Source organism: Protopterus annectens, chromosome 7.part0 (genome assembly GCF_019279795.1).
Source record: "Protopterus annectens isolate FY-2018-M chromosome 7.part0, PAN1.0, whole genome shotgun sequence".
Taxonomy (NCBI): domain Eukaryota; kingdom Metazoa; phylum Chordata; order Ceratodontiformes; family Protopteridae; genus Protopterus; species Protopterus annectens.
Window position 1 is genome coordinate 729,068,930 of NC_056739.1, and position 25,255 is coordinate 729,094,184.

At 34.2% G+C, this 25,255-nt stretch overlaps 1 protein-coding gene across 1 annotated transcript in view; it reads left to right on the plus strand.

The window, feature by feature from the left end:
• The window catches only part of LOC122806083 (immunoglobulin superfamily DCC subclass member 3-like), a 1,389,320-nt gene extending 1,368,314 nt beyond the window's left edge, over positions 1-21,006 (plus strand). The window contains exon 13 of the mRNA XM_044076321.1: positions 20,622-21,006. Coding sequence (XP_043932256.1) covers positions 20,622-21,006 — 385 coding nt within the window. The remainder of the gene's footprint in view (positions 1-20,621) is intronic.
• Positions 21,007-25,255: the final 4,249 nt, after the last annotated feature.

Consider the following 25,255-nt stretch of genomic DNA (forward strand, 5'->3'; position numbering starts at 1 on the left):
ATATATATACTGTAATGCAAAATATTTTGTTACATAGCTGAATGTGAACAAATGGCAAACAGAAAGTTCAAACACACAACATCTAAGGATATGTATACCATTAACTGTAAAGGCAAAAAGAACGTCTTATTTAGATATATTTTACTCTTGGAAGGAAGACATTTCCAGTCTACAAAAATACATGTTTTGCAGCAAAGTTGTAGTAGCAATATGCATAATAATATTCAACATTTAAAGGACAAACAGCAGTGTATTCCAAACGCTAATGCAGATAGAGATATAAATGGAGAGTTTCCTCATGTTGTGCATGCTTATCTAACAATATATTTGACAAGCTACTTTGCAGCATTTTGTATCCCATCCCATGTATGTGTGTGATTATCTACACTGTAATATTTTTCTGTCACAACCACACATTTTTTTTTTATTTATCCTTTGTTGATTGGGTTAGTCCCACTCAGCTAGTAGCCTTTTTTCAGGGGAGACCTGAGGTGGTATTTTTACTGCTATGGGAAATTTGGCCAGGGATTGGGGAAGGATTTATGTGTTATACATCCTGACTTCCTGTTTCCTGTCCAGGCACAGAGGCAGCCAGGAGGAACAGGAAGAAAATATGGCTGATTCAGCTTTGGCTGAAAATGAAATGAAGGTTGATGAAAATGTAGTTGAAATGGTAGAATTGCTACCAGAAGTTTTTTTCTGATGCTGTGAGTGCAGAAAAAACAGTGATATTGGAAGAAAAGGAGATTGTAGCTGTAACAGAGATGGATTCAGAGGAAAATTTTCAGAGGAGATTGTTTGAAGGAGAGACAGTTTCCTCTGAGAAATTAATAATTACACTCCTCCAATTGGGAGGGTTGCAGCATGATGTTTTGAAGAAATGGTAAACCCAAGTGAATGAGAAAGTGGAGCAACAATTTCATGGAGTGACATCATGGAGAAAATAGAAGAAGAAAAAGGAAATGAAGAGACTGTGCCAGAAAAAAAGTTCAAGAGACAAAAACATATGCACAAACTGTCGGAGAAGGAGCAAAGAAGAAAGAAGACATAAAAGAAGCAAAAAAGAAGTGCACCATACATGTGAGCTGTAAAAAAGAAGAAAGTTTGGACAGGTATAAGGTTTGGGACTGTGTCATAGCACCTCTGGGTGTCAAGCAAAAGAGGTAAGAGCATTTATTTTAATTAATAGAGACTTTTTGTGACTTGATATTTGAGATTGGGCAGGCCATGGACATTTTTTTGAGTGCATATGAATCAAAGAAACATATGTATCCATGGTCAGAATATGTCATGCAAGATTTTTACAGACAAACAAAAAATAATAATGATCCAGTTTAGAATTGAAGTTGAAGAAAAAGAACTGAAAGAACATTTGTTAACTACATGTAAATAAGTAATGGACACTACAAAAATATATGATGAAAGAGGACTATGGACTGGGGGATGGGAATGTGGAGTAATACTGAAAATGGAAAATTATAATGTTATGCATGTATCTAGTATTATTGATGTTCATGTTAAAATGGGTTTTGTGAAATACAGGTGTCAACCAAAAACTTATTTGTGTGGAAAAACTGATAATTTAATCAATGAATGTGATAAAAAGATGATATTTATGTGGAAAAACAGGACATAATGCAAAAAAGTGATTTAAATTGCAAAAAATGTGGCAGTACTGGTCATTCATGGCTAGAATGTGAAACAGATGTGCAAGAAAATGAAAATGTAGTTATACAGGATCAAGAGATAGTAGAATGCATTATACAAGAAAATGTGCAAAAATATGTAACTAATAAAGAGGTTACACATGAAGTTAAAGAAAGTAACAAGGAAAAAGAAACAGAGAAGACAAGTGAGGAAGAAGCTGATTGGCATACAGTAAGAAATACAAATAATTTGACAGGGAAAAGAGTTAAAGAAAGGACAAGAAAATTCAAAAACATAATGCTTAGAGGAAATAAGAAAGGAACGGGATAAACATTTTATTATGCTAACTATTAAAAGCTGAAAATATTAGCTTAAATGTGAACAGTATGAAAAATCATAAAAGGAGAATATGTATATTACAATGGTGTGCTGCAGTAGATGCACATATTATTGTTTTAGAAGAGATCAGATTATTAATAGAGGAAGAAATAACACAAACTGAAAAACTTTGGAATGGTGTGGTAGCTTGGAATATGGGGTAAACATGCTTGGCCATATGTATATTATGTCAAGAAAGCATTAAAATTTTAGATGTAACCATAGGGGAACTAGGTTGAACTACAGTAATAGATTTGAGATGGAAAAATATGTTTATAGTATTATAGCTTTATATGCATATGTAACAAAAAAGATAGAGAAATGATGTTTAAAAATATTCTTGAATATGTTTATGTAAATATTGACATTGTAGTGGTGGGTCATTTTTAATTGTAATTTAATGAAAAATAAGAGCATGTGTGATGTTAAAATGGCTAAAAAATTATGAGATGTGGAAAGTTAAGTGTATGGGAGAATAACCACTAGAGCTACAAAAGGAATCAAATTATAATAATATATGATCATCTAAAAGTTATAAAAATGGAATTAAGTATGCTGGATTTTCAGATCATGTGGCAATATTGGTTAAAGTACAGGATAATGAAGATTATATATGAATAGATAAAGGAATAAACAGAATTAATGAAAATTAATTAGATTTAAAATAAGAGCATTTGTGATGTTAAAATGGCTAAAAAATTATGAGATGTGGAAAGTTAAGTGTATGGGAGAATAACCACTGGAGCTACAAAAGGAATCAAATTATAATAATATATGATCATCTAAAAGTTATAAAAATGGAATTAAGTATGCTGGATTTTCAGATCATGTGGCAATATTGGTTAAAGTACAGGATAATGAAGATTATGTATGAATAGATAAAGGAATAAACAGAATTAATGAAAATGAATTAGATTTAAAAGAGAAAAAATAACTTGTGGAATTATGGAAAATCATATGACTATGAGGGAGTTTTATGAGAATTGGACTGTTTTGTGCTTTAATTTTAAAGAAAAATAAAAAAAAAGTATTTTAGAATTTATAAGGAAGGAAAGAAGAAAAGAAAAAGGGAGATATAAGAAACATTTAGAGACTTATTAGAGAAGAAAAATTCCTTTTATGAAAAAGAAAGAGAAATATATAAAATGAATCAAATTAAAATTAAAGAAATGTAATATAAGCAAAAATATTGTTTACAAAGAAAAAAAGAAGAGGTAGCACCATATTTGAGTAAAATAATAAAAGAAGGAAAAATAATAAGGCAATTAAAAAAATAAGGAAGGAAAGCAAATAAGACAGCAAGAAGGAATATATGAAATAATTAAAGAGTATGTATTGGAATTATTTGTTAAGAAGGAAGAAAACATAGGACAAATTTATAAAGGTGAACAATTAAATAAGGAAGATAATGAGCATTTAGAACAAAAAATAACCATGAAAGAATTGAATGAAATTCTAAAAGATATAAACATGAATTCTGCAACATGATGGATGGAATTGCATATGGTAAGTAAAAAGAAATAGAGTGGCAAAAAAAAATTTTTATAGAAGTTATGAATGAATGGTTAGAAACTGGAATTAGAGCGAAAGAGGTATGTACAGGAGTTATAACATTTATATTTAAAATAGGAAATAAAGAGGAGATAAAACACTGGAGACCTATAACATTGAATAATACAGATTATAACATTTTTATGAGAATAAAAACAAAAAGGTTACAGAAAAAATGGATAGGCTATATGACCAAACTGTATTTGGAAGAAAAGTAAAAGGAAGTCAAGAGTTCTTATGGATAATAAGAGAAATAATAGATGATATCATAAATAAAAATGTAGAAACAAAAGTTATGTTAAGAGATATAAGTAAAGCTTATGAAAATATTCAGTATAAATCATTATGGGGAAGTTTGCAGGCATATAGTATAAGCAAAAATATTACAAGTAATAAAATCTGTTTATGAAAGGAACCATGTGAAACTAAATGTAAATGGCTGGACTGGGGAAGAAATAAAAATAGAATGTGAAATAAAGCAGGGCTGCCCAGCTAGTAGTGTAATTTTCTCATTAGTAATGAATGTAATGGTGAAGGAAATTAATAAAATGTCAAGTAGTAGTGGATACAAATTGATGAAAGAAGTACAATTGCCAACCATGTATAATTATGTGAATGATATTGTATTAAGTGTTAAAAAAGAAAGTAAGGGTGGAAAAGGTAAATGAAAAATTAAGTATAAATTAAAAAAAAATGGTTTAAGCATAAATAAGGAGAAAAGCAAAGTATTTGGTTTTGAAGGTATGAAAGCAGGTGTTGAGTTCAATGAACAATATATAGAAATATTGGGAATAACATTTGGAAGAAATGAATACAGACAACAACAATGGGATAATGTACTCAAAGAAGTAAAGGATACGACTAATTTTTGGAAATCATATAGATTTTCATATAAAAAAGGCATACTTGATGAACACCAAGGTAGTAGGAAAAATTGATTATGTTGTTAACATCTATATGATTCCTTTTAAGTATGAAAAGGAATTACTGATGATTATATTCTCTTTTATATGGGGCTCTAGACTGAATCCAGTCAGTAGAGGAATCCTGTATATGAAAGAAGAGCAAAGAGGTTTGGGTTTAATAAGCTCAATAGTACATGCAGCATCTTTAAATTTATATAAAGTATTAAAAGGAATTATGAAGGAAAATAAAAACTTGATAGAAATGATACTATATTATAAATACAAAGAGTTGTGGGAAGGAATGGAAGTTAAAAAAAAACAAAGTAAAAGCATTGTGAATGAAGAAATGATAGAGTACAATAACAAAATTGTGTTATGGAAAATAAAAAAGAATATATTTGAGAAAAATAGAAAGGAATGGTACTTAAGTATTATGAAAGCATTTTATTGTATTGATCCATTGAAAGAATTAGAAATAAATAATAAAAAAGCCATAATGGTGAGATATAATAACTATAAAAAGATTAAATAATGTAATGATTTTTTATGGAGATTGTCTATTAGAAAATTGCCGGTTAAGGCAAATATGCTATACTATAAAGCAAGATATAATATGTAATAAATGTGGAGCATTTGAGAGTACTGAGCATGTATTTTTGAAATGTGAAAGAGTTAATAATTTGTGCAAATAAATAGATAAAGATAATAGGGTAAAAAAATTGTTAAAATTTGAACAAATAAATATGGACATAATAGAATATGGTTATTATGGTGCAAGTAAACAGGAAGAAGTGAAGAAAATGGATAATATTTTATGCTTCATGGACTATATGGAAGGAGAAACCAAATGAAATTAAATACAATGTCAAATGGACTTTGACAAAGATTTTGGGAAAAGTAATGTTTTGGTCATGGATAAAAGAGTTGGGGGATACTTATATTGAAGTTTATAATGTATGGAGGTTTGTACATAGATGTAAATAATGTAAATATGTAAATAATATGTTCATAGGTTTATAGGTTCATAGGTAGGTACTAGGCTATCTGCCCAAGGGCATTTATAAGCCTAGCCAGAGTGTGTCGGCTTTCACCGCCCCGTTGATTAATTAACTGATCCTCTGTCAAGCAGAGCCAATAAAGTGATTCCAGGGGTGTATTTTCTGTTACCCATCCACTCGTCAAGGTTTCTCTTGAAGAGTGTTAGTGAGGGGCTCTGCCTGATGTAATTTGGAATTTTGTTCCAAAGCATGGGGAGTCTCTGTGACAGGAACCTATCCCTCCAGCATGTTCTATTTATTGTTGTGGAGAGGTTTAGCTCACTAGAACACGTGGCTCGCAGTGAGTTGGATTTCTTTAGGTGGAGCATGTCCATCAATTCTGAGTTGGACATGGCTTTGTAAGTCAGGCAGAGATCACCTCTGAGTAAGTGATATGCCACTGAGTACAGCTAGAGCTTTTTCAGTCAGGCTGCATAGGACATATGTTTGAGGCCAGTAATCCTCGTGGTGAGATATTTTTGTGGTCTTTCCAGCTGTTGGAAGTGTCTTGTGAGGTACAGCCCAAATGGGGCATTGTACTCTATAATGAGTCTAATGAGTGATGAGTAGAGGGGCACTATAACCTCTTTATTTCTAGATGCGAACCCTTTAGTAATTAGATGGGCCACATAGAAGGATTTCCTAACTACTTTGGCAATATGATTGTCAAAGTAGAGATTGCTATCTACCTGGGACCCCAGATCTCTTATTACCTCTTCTGTATTAAGGGGGCTGCCACCTATGTGGCAATTTGTTGGTGTTTTGTTTTTCCCAAATGGGATGACTATGCATTTTTTGGCATTTAACTTGAGGCCATGACTTTGACACCAGGTGTCCATCTTAGTAAGGCCCTTTTGGAGAATGTCCATGTCAGCCCCAGAGTCAATTATGGCTCCCAGTTTGCAGTCATCAGTGAACTTGGTTAGCCATAGTCCTACTGTGTTTGCCTGTACTTCTGAGAAGTATATGCCAAACAGTAGGGGTCCCAGGACTGAGCCTTGTGGGACACCACTTGTGACTGGTTTAGAATCGGACCTGGAGCCCGCTATTCCTACCGTGTGAGTTCTGTCTGTAAGCCAGTTGGCAACCCATCTCGTGATGTAGGGGTTTATGTTCAGGCTGGTGAGTTTTTCTGTAATACCTGAGTGGGGAATGGTGTCAAAAGCCTTGGCGAGGTCAAGGTAGGCTGTGTGAACCAACTTTCCCTCATCTATGGCCTTGTTGACTGTCTCAAAGAAGTCAACCAGGTTTAGTAGGCATGATCTGCCTTCAACAAAGCCGAACTGGGTCAGGTCAAGTGTTTAGAGGTTCCCAATGTCTTTGTTAATGAGTTCCATGATGATGCGCTCCATAGCCTTGCAGACCAGGCTAGTCAGGCTTATGGGATGATAGTTACCAGGGTCAGTTATGGCCCCTCCTTTGTGGAGAGGAATAACCATTGCTGTGTGCCATTCTATGGGCATGTAGCTTGTTGAGAGGCTGAGGTTGAACAACGTGTTTAGGTAGGGGGTTAGTTCATTCTGTAGTTCTTGCAAGACGCAACCTGGGACACCATCTGGTCCCATTGATGCTGTGTTTTTGGCTTTTTAAAGGGCTGTTTTCACCTGTGCATCTGTGATTTTTGGGACACTACACTTTTCATGTATTGTTGTGGGCCCTTTTGGAGTTGAGAGGGGGGTAAAGTTTGCACTGAATCTATCTGCCAGGATGTTGGCAATATCAGTAGGTTCAGTATATTTTGTGCTATTTTGCACTAGTTCAGTGCATATCAGTGAGTTGCCACTTAGATTCTTAACATAGCTAAAGAAGGCTTTGTGGTTATCTTTTGAATCCTTGGCTATTTTTCTTTTGAAGTTAACCTTGGATGATTTCATGAGGGATCTTAGTTTCTTACTGATACTGATCAGGGATGTCTTTCCTTCTTAGGATTTGCTTTTTTTTCTGAACTAGTTTCCTCCTTCTATTGTATAGCCTGTTTATTGCAGGGGTCCACCAAACTAGTTTCCTTCTCTTAGAGGAGCGAGTCTTGGTTTTGCTAGGGATGGCATGATCCATGCATCCTTGTAGTTGCTCATAGAGTGCATTTGTAAAGGTTTCTGCATTTGGGCAGCATTATCCTTTAGCGTGGGGGCTGTGAAACTTACCACCTCTGTCTTAAGTAAGGTGAAGTTTACTTTAGAAATGTTTTTTACTGTGGTTTCCTTAGTTGGGGATGGTGGTGGGGTGTGGACATCCATAGTGATTAGTTTATGGCCTGATCTAACTAGTGACGGGTTGACCTCCAATGTGGAACACCTGTCGCCCATGTTGGTGATGACCAGGTCCAATATGTTTTCACCTCTGGTAGGGGAGTTTACCAGCTGATCCAGGGCATTTACATTGATGAATTCTGGAAGCACTGGGCCTGGATATTTGTACTCAAATAGTTTTCCCAGTGAAAGGTAGGGTAATTGAAATTGCCCAATATCAGGATATTCGGTAGGACTTTCATGTTTTCCAGTGTCTCCAGAAAGGTGGAGTGGTGGTCCTGGGTCATGGAGGGTGATCTGTAGTAATGGATATATCAATAAAAATCCCTACTCTTTTTGAGCAGGGATGATGTTTTTTGTGGCATTTCCTGCTTCCAATTCAGGTGCAGTGGTGGCTCAGAGAAGCAGGAAGGAGTATAGCAGATGTGATTGTATCAGAAGAGATATTATGTTGGACTGTGGAGTTTCGATTTTGTATTTTATAGAGAAAGAGAGATTGGAGGATATGTTGGGTGTGAAGGGAGTTGAAAAAGTGGATGATGTGGAGACATGAGTTTGTGTCAATATGCAATGAGAAGGGAGAGGCGTATATGCAGAGTAATGCAAAGCTAGTCATACCTTCGCAAGATTCAGAAGTGCTTTTCCAGGAGCAGTTATTCGAGGTGGAGAGTGTATTATTTCTTCCCTCCAGTCAGGAGGATTGTGGGATGTTCATTTGCAGGATTTAATCAACCAACATGAACCAGAAAATGAAAAGGTGATTTCATAGAGAGATATTATGGAGACAATCCAAGAGAAAGAAGAAGTGGAGGAAATGATAAGAGAGAAGAAGAATTCCTATGCAGAAATGATGAAATTAGGAAAAGGAAGAGATGAAAAGAAGGTGGAATTAAGGAGAAAGAAACATTTAGTAAGAATAAGTTTAAGTAAGAAAAAGAGACAGGTATGACATTTGGGATAACATGATAGCACCACTGGGTATTTCACTTAAAGAGGTAAGAGCATTCACTCATAGTAATAAAGATGCTTTTTTGACATTATGTTTGAATAAGGACAGTATATGGAGAAATGTTTGGGGCAATATGAATAAAAGAAACATTGTAATCCATAGAACTTATATGTTTAGAAGCATTTATTAGAGCAACACAAATAAAACATATATTCAGTTTAGAACTGAAATAGAAGAAGAGTCACTAAAAGACTATTTAAAGACTGTATCTTTAGCTGTTATGGATGTTACAAAAATTATGATAATAGAGGTTTATGGACTGGGGGGTTGGGAGTGTTCTGTTGCATTAAACATAAAACATGAAAGAATAACACATATTCCAAGTATGATAAAAGTAAATGGAAACAGAGCTACTGTGAAATATTGGGGATAATAAAAAACTTTTTTTTTTTTTGTGGAAAAGTGATCATTTCATTAACAATTGTGACAAAAGGGAATACTATATTTGTGTCAAAATGAGGCATGATGCAAAAAGATATGAATTGAAATGTTTTAAATGTGAAAACAGGTCGCTTATGGATGGCTTCTAACGAAAATATGGAAGAATATAAGCAGAATGTAGGGAGAAAGCATGAGAATGAACAAGAGATACAGAAAAAGGAAGAAACAGAAAGAGATCAAGGAAAAGAACAAGAAGGGCAGACAATAGATAGTGCAAAAAAAATGAAACACTCAAAAATGGAGAATGAATTCAAAAATATTTAATAGACCACAAGCTAAAAATGCTTTTGCACACTGGTGTAAAATCAATTCACAAAGGTAAGTTACATAAGTAACCTCAAGAAATCAACTGAAACTAAAAATACCATTCCTTGGTCAAAAAATAATTAATCAATAAAATAAAACACTTTAAAGATTTAACACAATTAAAAACACAATTAGAAACAAAGACTATGTTTTTTCAAAATGGGTTTTAAGGAGTTATGTTGTTTCAAGCCTGGGAAATATCAGCATTCATACTGAGTATTCTCCATCTTTAAGTTAATGTCACCATGCCTGTTGTCTGGTATAACAAGCTCAAGTATCATAAATTAAGAAAAATGCACAGAATCTATATAGAAATGTGTTTATAAAGTGCATTGGTCTGTATATATCTGCAAATATCTGATAAGTGATTACCAGTGCGTTCTTTTTACTTTTAATCCATTTTGCCTATGTAGACGCTAATGCAGGCTTGACATTGAGCTAAGTAAACTAAATGCTTTGAACATAATCTTTAGTATTAAAGGTCTCTGCACATATTGGGTGTTTAAAATAACTACCTTTCAGGATATGTTTGCAATAATTGTAAGAAGCACATGATAGTTTAAGTTATAATAGGTAAACAAGGACAGAAGAAGGGCAAAGCACTTGTGTTATCATGTGGAATACAGCATAGGTTGCAAACAGCCCAGTGTATTATCTATGTCATATCCAGCTGAGACTGAAAGGGGTCAATTGAGATCAGTGCTCTACCTTGGTTACCAAATTCAAAATAAAAAAATATATATAATATCTGTGTGTGCGTGTATGTGTGTGTGTGTGTGTGTGTGTGTGTGTGTGTGTGTGTGTGTGTGTGTGTGTGTGTGCATTTATGCATTAATATCAACTACAGAGATGGTCAACACATGGAAATGATGCCCTTTCCCCATCCTTGTGCAATCTTGGAGTTACTGTATATAATTAGCAGGGATATGGGGGCACAGACCCCCACATGAGAGGTCCATGTCTTTATTCTATTTTTAGATGTGCTGAAGCTGCTGCTTGTTCCATGGGTCATATGTTTCATATGTATATGTTGTGAATATCAGCATTTTTGTGTTTTGATCAAAGTCAGTATACCCATGGGTCTGTATGTGTGTGTGTGTACGTGTGTGTGTGTGTGTGTGTGTGTGTGTGTGTGTGTGTGTGTGTGTGTGTGTGTGTGTGTGTATATATATATATATATATATATATACACACACACACACACACATATATATATATTTATATATATATATATATATATATATATATATATATATATATATATATATATATATATATATATATATATATATATATGTATATATATATATATATATATATATATATATGAGTATATGCTGATATATTAAAAGGCATCAGTATTCTACAGCAGGTCATAGCAAATGAAATCTGGACAATGCCAAAATCAATGGAGAACAAAAACTCAAAATGAGGGACAGATTTTAATACTGCATTTATAAACATACCAAAGGATATGAAGCCTGAAACTCAAATGTCTGTCATTATTTTGTGACTTCAGTACTTAATGATTTGCTGGAAAACCACAACATTTATGAGAAACATACAAAAAATATAAAGCAAAAATCTTGACATTCTGCAAAACTCTGGACAGTTAATAGGTATGGCAAGTGATTTATTCCACTTTACTGAGAATGTACTTACCAAAAAGTATGACCATCTAAACAACAAGTGATTCCAAAATTAAAACAGTTTCCGTTTTTGATTGGTCAAACAAAACATGTACCGTTAAATTCAGATAACACTTTGTGTGAATATTGGTAGTACTGAGGAATCGTGTTTTGTAAGGTGTGCTGTAGGATTTTGGGTTGGAGCAGGGCCGGGGTTTTGTACATATTAGAAAGAGGGGCTGAAGGGCAACAAATCACAACTGATAAATGATTTTCTAGTGGAAAAGCTCTTTGTACCAGCAGCATAGGGTACTGCATTTCCCACACCCCTTGCTTTTTATTCCACCACCTCCAAAATTACAGTATCCCAGAGAAAAAAGGGAAGAGTCTTATGTTTTTATGCGTAACACTGTTTTCCTCCATCTTTGATAGCACTTTTTTATTTTTTGACATATAACAGGTAGCTAGATAGTTGATGAAAGGAACTTGACTAGCAACCTCTTGATGTCTGTTACTGCAATGGCTTGAACCCCACTTCAGAGTAACTTCTTTCACACAATAAAAAAGGTACCTAACAAAGATTTAAAGTGAAGAAATCAGTGAATATTGTAAGTGACAAATGCACAGATAGTTTATACTGGCACTTGATATTTGTATGCTATGAGAGTGAGAGGTATATCACCTGCTTTTCATTGCCTGTGCATTTTGTTATATAAATTAATAAGGTAAGTGTTTAAGTGTTTTAATACAAGCTATGACTCAATTTATTGATTTTTTCTTGCTGTATGCAGGAAAAGAAATGCAGGCCATCCACAGTCCATTAACACGGGACTAAATCTAGTTGCCTTAATCTCTGTATTTTTGCAGATACTTGCAAATCAAACTGAAATATTTATTTGTACATATATGGTTGATTAAATCTCAAATTCATGTTTACGAGACAGAGCAATAAGAAAACAGCCTTTCCTGATAACTGTATTGCTGGTTACCTGATCAGGTAGAGGACTATAAGAAAACTAAAAAAAATCTACAATGGAAAAATTGGTAAAGATGAATGAGGTGACAGGCATTAAGTATATCTAGAAATAAAGAGGCTGTATATACAGTGAAAGTTTTTTTTTTCTTTTTGAGTGGCTGGTAACCTATAGATTTTTTTATTTAATAATCAATGTTTCATAAGCCTATGGCTGGGAATTCACTGCACAGGATAGCTCACAACTTAGAAGACGCCAATCACACATTGTCTTTGAACACCCCTTCCTTTTTTGGGTTGCTGTTTAGTACTGTAATGTGCATTATTAGTGTATGAATCCTAGTACACTCATTGTCTTGTGTGTCCTAACGTGACATGATGCATTGTTGATGTATTAAGTTTGCAGGGGAAGTGAATTAAAGGTTTTCTGCTATGTCCTTTTAAACTCTTAATATACAGTTTAACTAAGAATATGTGGTGATATCTTATATGACCAGGGATATATGGAGAAATGTAAAGAAAAACTTTACTTAATTGGGGACACTGTCTCCCACAGAATTTAGTGATATGCCTTAACTATCTTGATAATTCATTTTGTGGTAAGCTTAATAAAAACCTATAAATCAAAAAAAGTGGATGACAGTTGCTGATTTGAAGGAGAACAGAATTTGATTTTAGTGAAATATATGTGTGTGTGTGTGTGTGTGTGTGTGTGTGTGTGTATATATATATATATATATATATATATATTATTTATTGATTAATATATATTAACACCAGGTTTTGATGTCTAATTACAGTTTTGAGAAAATGTTTAATATCTAAGATGAAAATCAGTCTTAGCAAGGACATTAACCAAGTTTTTGCTTAAAAAATCAAAATTTAACTTCATTAGTGTTGCTTTGTTTATTGGACTTACTTTTTGATGCTAAACTCAATTATATCTGTTAATGTGCTGATCTATAATGCCTTTACACTTTTTTATTCCTCCAAAAATTTTGGGTTTCTAATAATATGACAGGAATGAAGCCCATTCCTAAGTCAAAGTACAATTAAAGTTCCTGAAATTAGTATTGTTTCAGTCTTTGATGTTAGCCAGAAGTGCTCTTAGCAGCACCCTCAGTGCGCCAGTAATGACTCCTTCTGCAATTCATACCGGGTTACATGGATTGGTAACATACCTAAATACAACTGTAGATTCTTTTTTATAAGACCTGTTGCTCCTATTACTATTGGAACTGTCTGAGTATCTTTCTTCCACATTGCTCTTGTTTCTGCCTGCAGACCCTGATATTTTATGACTTTGTGTCTCTCTGTATATAAGACACTAAAGTCAGTAGATGTAGTGATTTCATTGATCAATGCTACTTTTGTCCTCTTTTCTTGGACCACTATATCCTGTTTTCTAGCATCTATCTTTTAAACTATTGGTAACGGGTGATCCCATGTGATATAAACTTCATCATTTTCTGTGATGCTTTGTGGCTCATTTCCAGTGTTTTTCAGCCACTTCAGTATCATAATGCTTCCACAATCCCCAGTGAAACAGTCTTGCCACATTATTATGCCATTCAGTATACATTCCTTCTGTTATTAGTATATCACAACCAGCAATGAGGTGTGAAACTGTTTCCAATTTGGTTTAACAAAACCTGTTTCTCCCACATATTCAATGGACTTTGTAAACCAGCTTGTACATAGCTCACTGTCTTGGGCCACCAATATTAACCTTTCATCTCTTGGTTTGAATTTGCCTCTCCTTAATCATTCCTGCATTTGTTCCTGATCATTATGAGGTTCTTCCAGAAGTTTTCTATACTTGAAACTATATTTATACTTTTTCCATATTTCTTGCCTTCTCATCTGGTCCTTCACCTTAGATTCTTTCTTTTGTTTTTTGGCATATTCAGTTGCTGCCTGATTTTCATCTGCTTCTGGTTTGATTTCCATTCCTGCGTGACGCTGGTATGCTTCTGCTAAATTAAGCAGATAAGTCATCTTAGATTTAGTCTCCTCATGTTTCAAAACTTTCACTATATTTGGGTCTTGTGAGGTCAGCAAATATGTGTGCAGTCCCACAATTGCAGATCTATACATGTAATCATTTTCAAGGAGTCCCATCCCTCCTTCAGAATGGGGCCAATATAGTCTTGGTATACACTGATTTTTATAAATCATTTGGTAAACATGAAGCACTTTGACTATCTTATATCTTTAAATATCTTTAGACCAGTGCGGAGGCTGGTATAATGGCTAAGGTGTTTTACTTCACAATGACAAGATACAGGGTCTGAGTCTTACCAGTGAAAAGGAAATTGGCTAGGCTAAAAGTGCCCTACAATGCCAGCTAGCATAGTACTGCATCTGGGTTTCTGGGTTACATATATACAGGGGTATCAGTAAAGCAATACAATATGCCCACTCTGGATGTGATATTTTTACCTTTGTGAAAAACTGCAACAGTTCACTGAAGGATTCTGTCATTTTTAATAGTGTTATGGAGTATTTCCACTTGTGAGTTTTAGTAAAGCATTTCCTAACAATAAAATATCATCTACTATAGGGTTAATAACAACCAAATAGAATACATTTACCAAAATAGTGTTTTCAAAAACATATGCATGTATTCACTTAAAAAACTTAAGATGTTTGCAGCTGGAAAGTATATTAGAATGAAGTGTGAATATTTTCAAATACAAGTCTAGTATGTTTTTGCTCTGTCACTGAGCCCATGTTTGATTCTATTTTTCTCAGACAGCCAACTCTGATGGCAGTCATTTGATAATATTTTACAGAATGTCCATGCAGAGGTTTACTAAAGGCTATCTCTCTATGGGTGGCTTTAATGCTTAGTTCTCCTTAAAAGCATAACGAGTGATGTTATGTCATGTCATGCTGGCATGTTACAAAGTGGTTGTGATGTTGCACCATGAGTTTTGTTTGGTAGAATATCAAAGGATATACATCTTTGCTTACTTAGACTGTTTTGAATTTTGAGTGTCAGTTTTCTTTTCCTTTCTGGTGCTGTTCTAAGTATTATTGTCTTTTTTTTTCTTCATTAATATTTTTTTCTCAAAAATATTTTTATTAATTTTATAACATAATAACATAACAGTGTAATAATAAGAAAAGAACAAATAAGCTATATACAATGTCCATGACAATTAAGAAAATAATATACATAAGAAAACACTTTTCTAAAACACGTTTTCTAAAAGATTAGAAAATTTCATCCAAGCAATTAAATGGTGAGTTGTGTTATTAGTCCTTGGTTTATAGGTTCATAGGTTGGTACTAGGCTATCAGCCCTAGGACCTATACAAGCCTAGCCATAACAATTCCCTGGCTATTTCTTCCCACATTATTTACTTTCCTGGACCCCTGTCTAGCAGGGCGACTGACGTGATCCCTGGGGTGAATTTCCTATCTCCCATCCAATTGTCAAGGTTCCTCTTGAAGAGGTCCAAAGAGGCACTCTGCTTGACATGTATGGGCAATCTATTCCAGAGTCTGGGGAGTCTCTGGGTCAGGAACCTATCCCTCCAGCATGTTTTGTTTATTGTGATGACAAGGTTTAGATCCCTGGAGCGTGTAGCTCTGAGGGATTGGGATTTCTTTAAGTGTAGCATGTCCAACAGCTCTGGGTTTGACATGGCCTTGTATGTTAAGCAGAGATCGCCTCTGAGTAGACGATATGCGACAGAGTATAGCTGGAGTTGTTTAAGGCGGTCAGTGTAGGACATCTGCTTTAGGCTTGTGATTCTTTTAGTGAGGTATTTCTGAGGCCTTTCCAGTTGTTGCAGATGTCTTGAGAGGTACATACCAAATGGGGTGTTGTATTCTATAATGGGTCTAATGAGGGATGAGTACAGTGGGACAATGACCTCCTTTTTTCTGGATGAAAAGCCCTTCGTGATGAGGTGTGCCACATAGAAGGATTTCCTGACTGTTGTGGCGATGTGGTTTTCGAAGGTGAGACCACTGTCCACCTGTGTCCCTAAGTCTCTTATCACACTTTCTGTGTTTAGTGTACTGCCACCTATATGGTAATTCATGGATACATGTTTTTTCCCAAAGGGGATAACAATACATTTCTTGGCATTGAGCTTGAGCCCATGGCTCTGGCACCAAGCATCTGTTTCTGTAAGGCCCTTTTGTAGAGTATCCACATCATTTGGGGATTCAATAATGGCTCCCAGTTTGCAGTCATCTGCAAACTTTGTTAGCCAGAGTCCCTTAGTCCCTTAGCTTGTAAAGTAGCAATCTTATTTCTACAAATGTACTTTGCAAGATGAATAAATTCAATTTTAAAGGCAGGAGTAGAATGGGATTGCCAATTTTTTGTAACAATTTCCCTTGCTATACAGAAGATTGACCACAGTAAAAATATTTGATTTTTAGGAATGACTTCAGGAATCAGAACATTGAAAAGGATAAGGGAGTAAGAGATTATGTAGTTACCATTCCATAAAGCTTTACAAAGACATCTAAAATCCAACCAAAATAGGGAGATTATTTTACAATTAATAACTATATGTATCCAGTCAGCATCAGGATGCCCACATCTCCAGTATTTCATTTCATCTTTCTTGTACATTATTGTTAGTCTGTGTGAGGTAAAAAATCATCTGTGTAAGAATTTCCATGTGTATACACGCCAGAACAAGGAAGATGTGGATTCATTCAACAACTGTAAACAATGTTTTGCTGAAAATGCTTGTTTATCAACTTCACTTGAATAATTCCAAAAAGAAACATCTGCATTTCTAAAATCATTTCTGATCATTTTATAGATGACAGATATGAAGTATTCTTGGATGAGCTATTAATAACTGTTGAGATAAAATTTAAGATTTTTAAGGTATTCTTATTATATGCCTCTAGTGAGGGTATGCATTTAGCATGTGTAAAATCTTTACAAGTTTGGATGTTCAGCCAGTTGCAATTTAGCAAACTATTTCTGCCATCAAATAATCTGAAAAAATGTATTCTCTTAGCTGAGAGAAACTGACTCCAATATAATAGGTTACTCTTCTTAAATTCTGACATTTTTTGAGTAGCAAAATATATCAAGCACTCATTTGTAAAGGAAACAGGAAAATAATTATTAATACATTCTTAATTAATTGATAAGAGAACATAAGTTTTTTAAACAATACCAATATTTGGCTTGTAAGAGGTATAAGAACAAGTTTCAACCTTTCACTTTGGATGTATATTTTTAAGATCCATATAAATATGTGTCTGTGTATTTGAATGTATGGTTCAAGCAATGACTTATTACTAAGAAGTAAGCTTTAATGAATTCATTTCCAATATGATATATAAGAAGTATTATTCCAAAGCAACACTATGTTAATAAATGAAGAGTTTAAATAAAATCAACACTTGGAAACCCTATGCCTCCTTATTCCCAGCTTGAGGTGTGCCAAAGAAGAGAAATTATTGTTTTTTTTTTTTTTTTGGGAACCAAAGGAAATTAAGCAATACATTACTTATTTTCCTTTTAACTTTGATAGATGGGGGAATTATTAATGCTTGGGTAATAAATAACATTTTGGGCAACAATATCATTTTAATTACAATTAGTCTGTCTTCACTTGTAAATAACAGTCTGTTCCAACCATCAATTAAACTTGTAGTTGAGTTTACAAGTTGCTGGTAGTTAGATGTGAGTGATTTTTTTTTTGTAATTAGATTCAATAAGGACACCTGGATATTTAATATGTGTGCCCTCCCAATTTTTCTCTATTTGATCTGAGTTTCTTAGTAATATTTTTATTTATTAGATGTGTCTGACTCTTGTTGTTATTGAATTTTAGAGCAGAGATGTTTGCAAGGAATCTAGATTATGTAATATGTGATCTATTGAATTTTTAATATCAGAAGTTATTAGTAGATCATCAGCAAACAGTTGTATCTTGGAGGATAAGTCATCTGATATTTTATATCCTTTAACACTGTCATTGTTCCTAACACAGTTTGCAAGAGGCTGTATAGCCAGGGCAAAAAATAACGGGGAAAGAGGGCACCCCTGTTTAGTACCTCTTAATATTTCAAATGGGCTAGATAAATAAGATCCAATCTTTACATAGGATATGGACTTTTCATATATATTTCTTTAATTAATCTAACAAAATTTGAGGAGAAGTTGTATTTTTGCAGAGCATTAAATAGATATGGCCAGCTTAATGAGTTGAAGGCTTTATCTATGTCAAGGCTTAAAATAGAGAGCTAATTTTTTACTTGCTAAGTCTATTATGGAAAATAATCTAATAACATTATTGCGTACCTTTCTGTTTTTGATAAAACCGGTTTGGTCTTCATGAATTAATTCTGGAAGAATATTCTTTACTCTGTCTGCTAAGATAGACATAAATATATTTTAGTCATTGCTAAATATAGATATTTGTCTGTATGATGTACAAAGGTTGGGTTCTTTATTTGGTTTTAAGATGGAAGAAATGATAGAATATTTGCATGAGGGAGGGATATTTGCTGTAGTTTTAACTTATTGAAATGCATTGAGTAAGATTTTCAAGATATTATCAGTTAAAAGTTTATAAAATTCCAGGATTAAACCATCTATCCCGATGCTTTGTTCGCCTTGAGTTTTTTTTTATTTGGGCTTTTATTTCTTTGAAGGAAAATAGTGTAGTTAATGTTGTGCTTAGATAACTTCTTCTGAATATTGTTTGTAAGAAAGGCGTCTATACTTTTACTGTTGCTTGTAGATGTATTATTATCAATAACATTTCCATAGTGTTTTTTAAAACATAATAAGATTTTTTTTAAGTCTGTAACTTTATTAGTCTGATTATTTCTAATGTATACAATTTCCCTTATATGATTCCTTACATTTAAATGTTGGGATCTAATTGCAATCCTGTGTAGACTCTTAGGGTTAATTGAATAAGATTGCAATCTGATTTGTTTCTAGATTTATTGATATTTTATGCTGCATGTTATCCTGATATTCCTTGTTCAATTTGCATATGCTACTTAATGCAGATTTGTCATTTGTTGTAAGTTTTCTTTTTGTATGTTTATTAGTTTTTTACCTTCATTAATATTTTTATTGTTCATAAGACTTAAAGGAAAAGCACAGGGACTGATATATAGAGCAACTAACTTATATGACTTAATTGACTAAAAGTAGTCATTCATTCACATTTGTACATTTTGCATGAAACACCAGGGAGAGTTGTTTTTGAAATTTCCATCAGAATGGGAGAAAAGGTGAGCAATGCCTGGAGAACAGTGAGTTAACTTACTGATGTGGAATTCTGTCCTGCAAGAAGCAAGTGAAACTGCTTAACATTCATGGTCAAGGACAATAAGTCTAGTCTGCCTGCAATATTTTAAATGGCCAAAAGCAAATTTAGGCTAGCAGAAATATAAGATTCTTCATTGAAAGTAGAAATAGAAAATGGAGAGCACTGTATAAGCTTGAAGGAAAATTTGTGAGGTAGATGATATGATTTCAGATGGTCCTTTGCTGCAGTAATATTATTTTTCTTAATTGCATACGGACATTCCTGTTTCTTTTCATTGCACCATCTCCATTTTATCTGCACACTAATGAAGATGCAGCTTGTATAACCAGCTCAGATGGTCCAGATATATTGTTATTTACATTTAAAATAGTTAAATTAGGACTTCACATTTTAGTTAAATAATAACACTTATGCAGTGAAAACTGCTGGGTTTTTATACAAAAAAGCAAAACTTAACATACTATACTAGAGTTTCTGTTTGTTCAAAGGAAAATGTCCATGTAATAAAATTGCAGAAAATACTTTTTCATGTTTTTTTTTCTTTGAAAATGTATATGTCTTTTATAGGTTCATAGGTAAGTACTAGGTTAGCTGCCCTTGCAGGCCATTTTAAGCCTATTCAGTATCCATTTTTGTGCTTGAATTAACCTACCCCATTTGGTTTGAGATTGGCCTTACCCATCCTTTAGTTGATAATTATGTATTATGCAGATGAGAATAGCTGGGATCATACCATAGATAATTTGAGGGGACCCATGCATGGGATAAAGCATTTAGGAGCTGCCTATGTCCATTAGTAGTACAGGGTGCAATTCTGGAGAAAATTTTCATTTTCCCATCCACAGATCCAAGTTGGGCTTGATTGTGGACAGGGATTAACTTTGTTTTATGTGGATGTGGATTTCTTGTACACAAAAATCTAAGCTGAAACACGTAAAGCATGAGGAAATCAGACCCACATAATGTAAAAAGAAATACAGTGTGTTCTCCTAGCTGTTTGCATAGTACTTTTTCCTTAGGGTGAACATACTAGAACTAACATGAGAACAGAAGCCTAGCACATACTAACAGCATTCATGTTATGAATGTGTGATCTCAGAATCCTAATTTGCCATTTATATCTTTGCCCTTATAAGTGTAACTTTCTCATTTGTTTTTCTCCTTATAGTTTCTTTGCTCTGTGTCATGCTTGAAATAACCTGCTGTCTATATATTTGCAGGCTGATGATGTGTAAGAGTGCACAGGACCACTTGGCAACTCCTCAAGTCACAAGGGATCAGACAAGCTCATTGGGACCCATTCTGAATGGAGCAGCTCAGAGGGAAAGAGATGACATGGCCCCCACTGGGAAAAGAATGGATATTAATGAATTGGAGAGATTGTTTCCAGCTTCACATTCAAAAGAGCAGCAGAATAAAGGAATTATGGTAAGATCTATTCACTGCTATGGTTGTTTTTCTGTTAACAGGATTGTTCATGCAACATTTTCAAATCCTCATAACGTCCACGGAAATGAGGCACTTGAAGAGGCCTTTAACCAAAATAAGAAACTAGGCATCAACATGTGGCCCAACAGGAGTGCAGCTGACCCTGTTTTGATGTAACAGAAAATATGACCAATGAACAACTTGTGTAACAGTTACCAACAGTTACCAAAGAAAAACAAAATAGCATGTCAACAAAGGATTCTGGTTCCTATATAAATGATCATCAGGTAGTGTCTTCTGATTAGGATTTATAAAGGTGCTTTATATTCTATAACACAGTCTATAGCATTTTTTCTGATTCATTAATGACATCATAATTAAGAAATAGAAATGACTGGTCACTTTTTGAAACCTTAAAGATAATATATTCTAAAGCAAATTACAAATAAAATATTTATAATATGATATTCTATTATTCACATTTTTATTTAAAGACAAAAGCATCCATTTTAGAAAAGTTAACATACGTTAAATAACTTCTGTACTGTAAAAACTTGTATTTGGTAGTTGAACTGTTACTATTTTTTAAGGAATTCATATACCTTAGCTGTAAACGATTTTCACTGATGAAGTGACACCCCAATTTCATGTGTAAAAATGGGAAAGGGGTTGTTGATGGATGGATGAATGTAAATTGTAATAGCACTTTTGTTGATGATATGAAGACTGATATATGTGGTCCTTTACCTTCTGTAATTAAAATAAAGTTTTAGTTCAAAAGTCTTATTTAAACAAGGCTCATTTAAACATTTTAATTTATAAATGCAAAACATTAAGCTCATTATTTAATTCAGCCCCCTGTCCATATTTTTTCATGGAATAACCTATACTTTCTAGTAAATAGAAACCATAGATCTTTTCCCACGCTAAGGTACCTAAACTGAAACTTGAAAACATTACACACCAACCTTTCATCCTTGCAGAGAAATTATGTCTACCATAAATATATTACACCTGGCCTTTGCATCATCATGCATGTTTTTTATTGTTGTTTTGTTATTTGATTTTTGCTGAAGTAGCCTAGTGAGCAAACCATGCCTATGTCAAGCAAAGTTCAGGAGCATATACTGGCATCAGCAATTGATATTTATAAGGTGAACACAAAAGCAAATCAAATTTGACAAATAGAAGTGCTTAAATAGATCGCATCCTTCTGATTATTTTGTCTCAGATGTCTACTCCTATCACTCCTCAATGATTCAAACAGAGAAATGAAGACAGTTGGAGGTTGGTGTACCAGAACTACTTGGCGTATCTAATGTACAGTTTAGAATATATCTGTAAAGGTAAAATTGGGACTGGATCAGAGATGATGCAAAATTCTTAGAATAATAATAAAACCTTTTCTTTGTAAAAAGAAGACTGCATAAAAGTGTTCATGTTTCTCTACAGGATTTACTTCACTAATAGTTTAGACTTAAGTTGTTGTTGCCTGAGTCATTGTCTCACATTAGAGTTGGTGTCAGAAAAAGTGACATGTTCTGATTTTTGTGTACTCTTGCTGATGTCCGAAACAAAAATTAATCAAATCATTGTTTGTACAGCAGCATCACTTTTAAATATACTTGATAGAGACAAGGGTCCTAGAGTTTGGTGTATGTGTGTTATTGGGTCCTGCTGGTTTGATCAACATCTGTTTAATCAACCGCATTTGATTGACTATACAGATAGTTACAGATAGTTAACAGATATGTGAGATTGACAATCCCTGGGTAGGGGAATCTCCGGGGATTGTATGATCTCAGAATTAGTATATATAATTAGTAGGGTTCCTATTAAATCAGCAAATGCTTAAAATAGCGAGCGCTGTTTAATTGACCCTTTTTATTCGAAATGGTGAAATCCCGAAAGCACAGAACAGTGATTTTTTTCCCAGAAAAAAACAAATCACTAGGCCATTTTGGGACTTTACCATTTCCTCCACTGTGGTGCGATCTCAGAGTTGGTATATTTAAGTAGGGGAGTGTGGGGGCACAACCCCCCACATCTGGGAATTTGGGGTGTGGGGGACAAAGCTCCCCACTTTATTTTGTGTTTTTTTTTTTTTTTTTAAGGAGCAGTGATTTTTTTTTTCCCTGGGAAAAAAAAATTGCTGTTCCGTGTGTTCAGCATTTTGGTGTTTCAACATATTTGGGTCGATTATACAGCATTCGCTAAGTTAAGCATTCACTGATATAATATAGACCCAGTTAGTGGGGGGGGGGGGTGATGTAATACTTGCATGCACTGAGAGTAACACTCTGTGATAATTTAACGCAAGAGATTATTTAAGAATATATAACTCTAAGTAGGGTTACATTCCAGGGAATCTTCTCTCTAGTTGGTTTATATTCCATCCACTTAAATTATCAGAAACACCAGCCCTTACTTTTGTTCTGTTGATTGCTTCAGTGTTACATGCATTGGTATGCACAAGCTTGACAGGTACCGCCAGACAATGCATAGGATATACCAACCTTCTGCCAGACTTCTATTAGCTGTCTTTAGTTCAAGTCACCTGACTTAGAACTGAAACTAATGTCCAGGGGGTAATTCAAGCCTAGGCTCTAACTCATGTTCTTTGAACTTATTTGATGTAGTGGTATTTTTCTTGAATTGCCCCACAATGGTACCAAACATTTCATGATTTGTTATTAATAAGTTTGACTGATCTTTGCAACATGACAGAGTATCAGAAATGAATCTATTTGCAAAAGAAATATTAAACATGCACCCAGATTTGTTATTTTAATTTTCATCTCGTAGTCTGACTTTTGTTTCAAGCAGAACAAAAATTTATATTAGCATTTAATGTTATCAGTCAACTAGTTTCTTTGTTATGTAGGGTATGTATGAGTGCTTTTAAACAGTGCCAGACTGCACTGTTTGGTTTTCTGACTGTTTCTAGGCATTTTGCTGCTTGTGGAGGTATTCAGGAATGTTTCAAATTAAGTAATTGAAGTAGCTGAATTTCATAACATCAAGACCAAACATCTAAATCCCAAAACACTGAAAACCCAAAATATTGAAAACTCAGAACATTGAAAGTGTTCTTCATAACATTGAAAACTGCAATGCATATGTAAATAACATCCTCTCCACCTACAACACCTAACTAACAAGCACACTTTCTACTATGTTTCTGCAGGGGGGAAAGCCCCCCTGCACCCACCATGCAGGGGGGCTCTGCTCCCCCACACCTCCTTGTAAATTAAATATACGAACTCCAAGATCTCACTACAGTGGAAAAAAGTTAATTTCCTAACCTCACTGTATCACAATCAGCATATACTAAGGTTAGGAAATTAACTTTTTTTCACTGTAGTGAGATCTTGGAGTAGGTATATTTAATTTATGGGGGGGTGTGGGGGGCTGGGAGATGCAGGGGGGCTTGCCCCCCTGGCAGAAACATAGTAGAAAGTGTGTTTGTTAGTTGGGTGGTGTTGAAGGTGGAGGTGATATTATTTACTTGTGCAATGTAGTTTTCAGTGTTATATGAAACACACTTTCATTGTTCAATGTTTTGGGTTTTCAGTGTTTTGAATTTTTGATGTTATGAAATTCAATGTTATGAAATTCAACGTTATGAAATTTCAATGTTATGAAGTAGATCCATATATATATATATATATATATATATATATATATATATATATATATATATTAACATATTGAGTGCATGGCGCCTTCTAATGCACGGCAAGTGACTGCTGTTCTGTTAACATTCTCACAGAATGTTAGTCAGGAAACTGACTTGTATTAGCTAGTAAATTAACAGTCACAGTGGAATACATGGTGGTAGCCTGCAAGCAAGTCACTGGAAGTTGGATCCTCCTTTAAACATTCAGAAATGGGTTTGCAGGAACTTATCTGTGGGTCCTGGAGTCATGGAGTGTCACAGCCCACTCATGACTTACTTCTAGATTATATCTAAAGGAACCAACTGTAATGCAATGTAGGAATCTGGGTGTGAGAGAGCAAAGGATGTTTCTGTGGTTATACTGAAGTCTCTGAAAGGTTATAAAATGCATATAGGCCAAAATCAACTCTAAAATGTATTTTTCAAGATGGAGAACTGTGGTATGTTTCTGACCTCTTCTCACTATGAAATAGTTTAATTAAAAAAAGAAAAAAAAATGTTGTTGTTGTTTCTAGTGACTAGGGAAGTAGAAACTCACCCTATCATGCATCATGAGCAGTGGCTCACTTTGTAGGCTTCTATGTGTTCTTGCACATATGCAGAGCTCTCACAAGGGCTGAAGTAGTTGAAGGGTGTAATTTCAGAATATTGATGACCTTCTCCAGACAGTTGACTAACCATGGCTTTTTGACCTCCTGTATTGTCAGTAAGACAGTTTTGGTGCAGCTTTAATAGATCTGTATCATG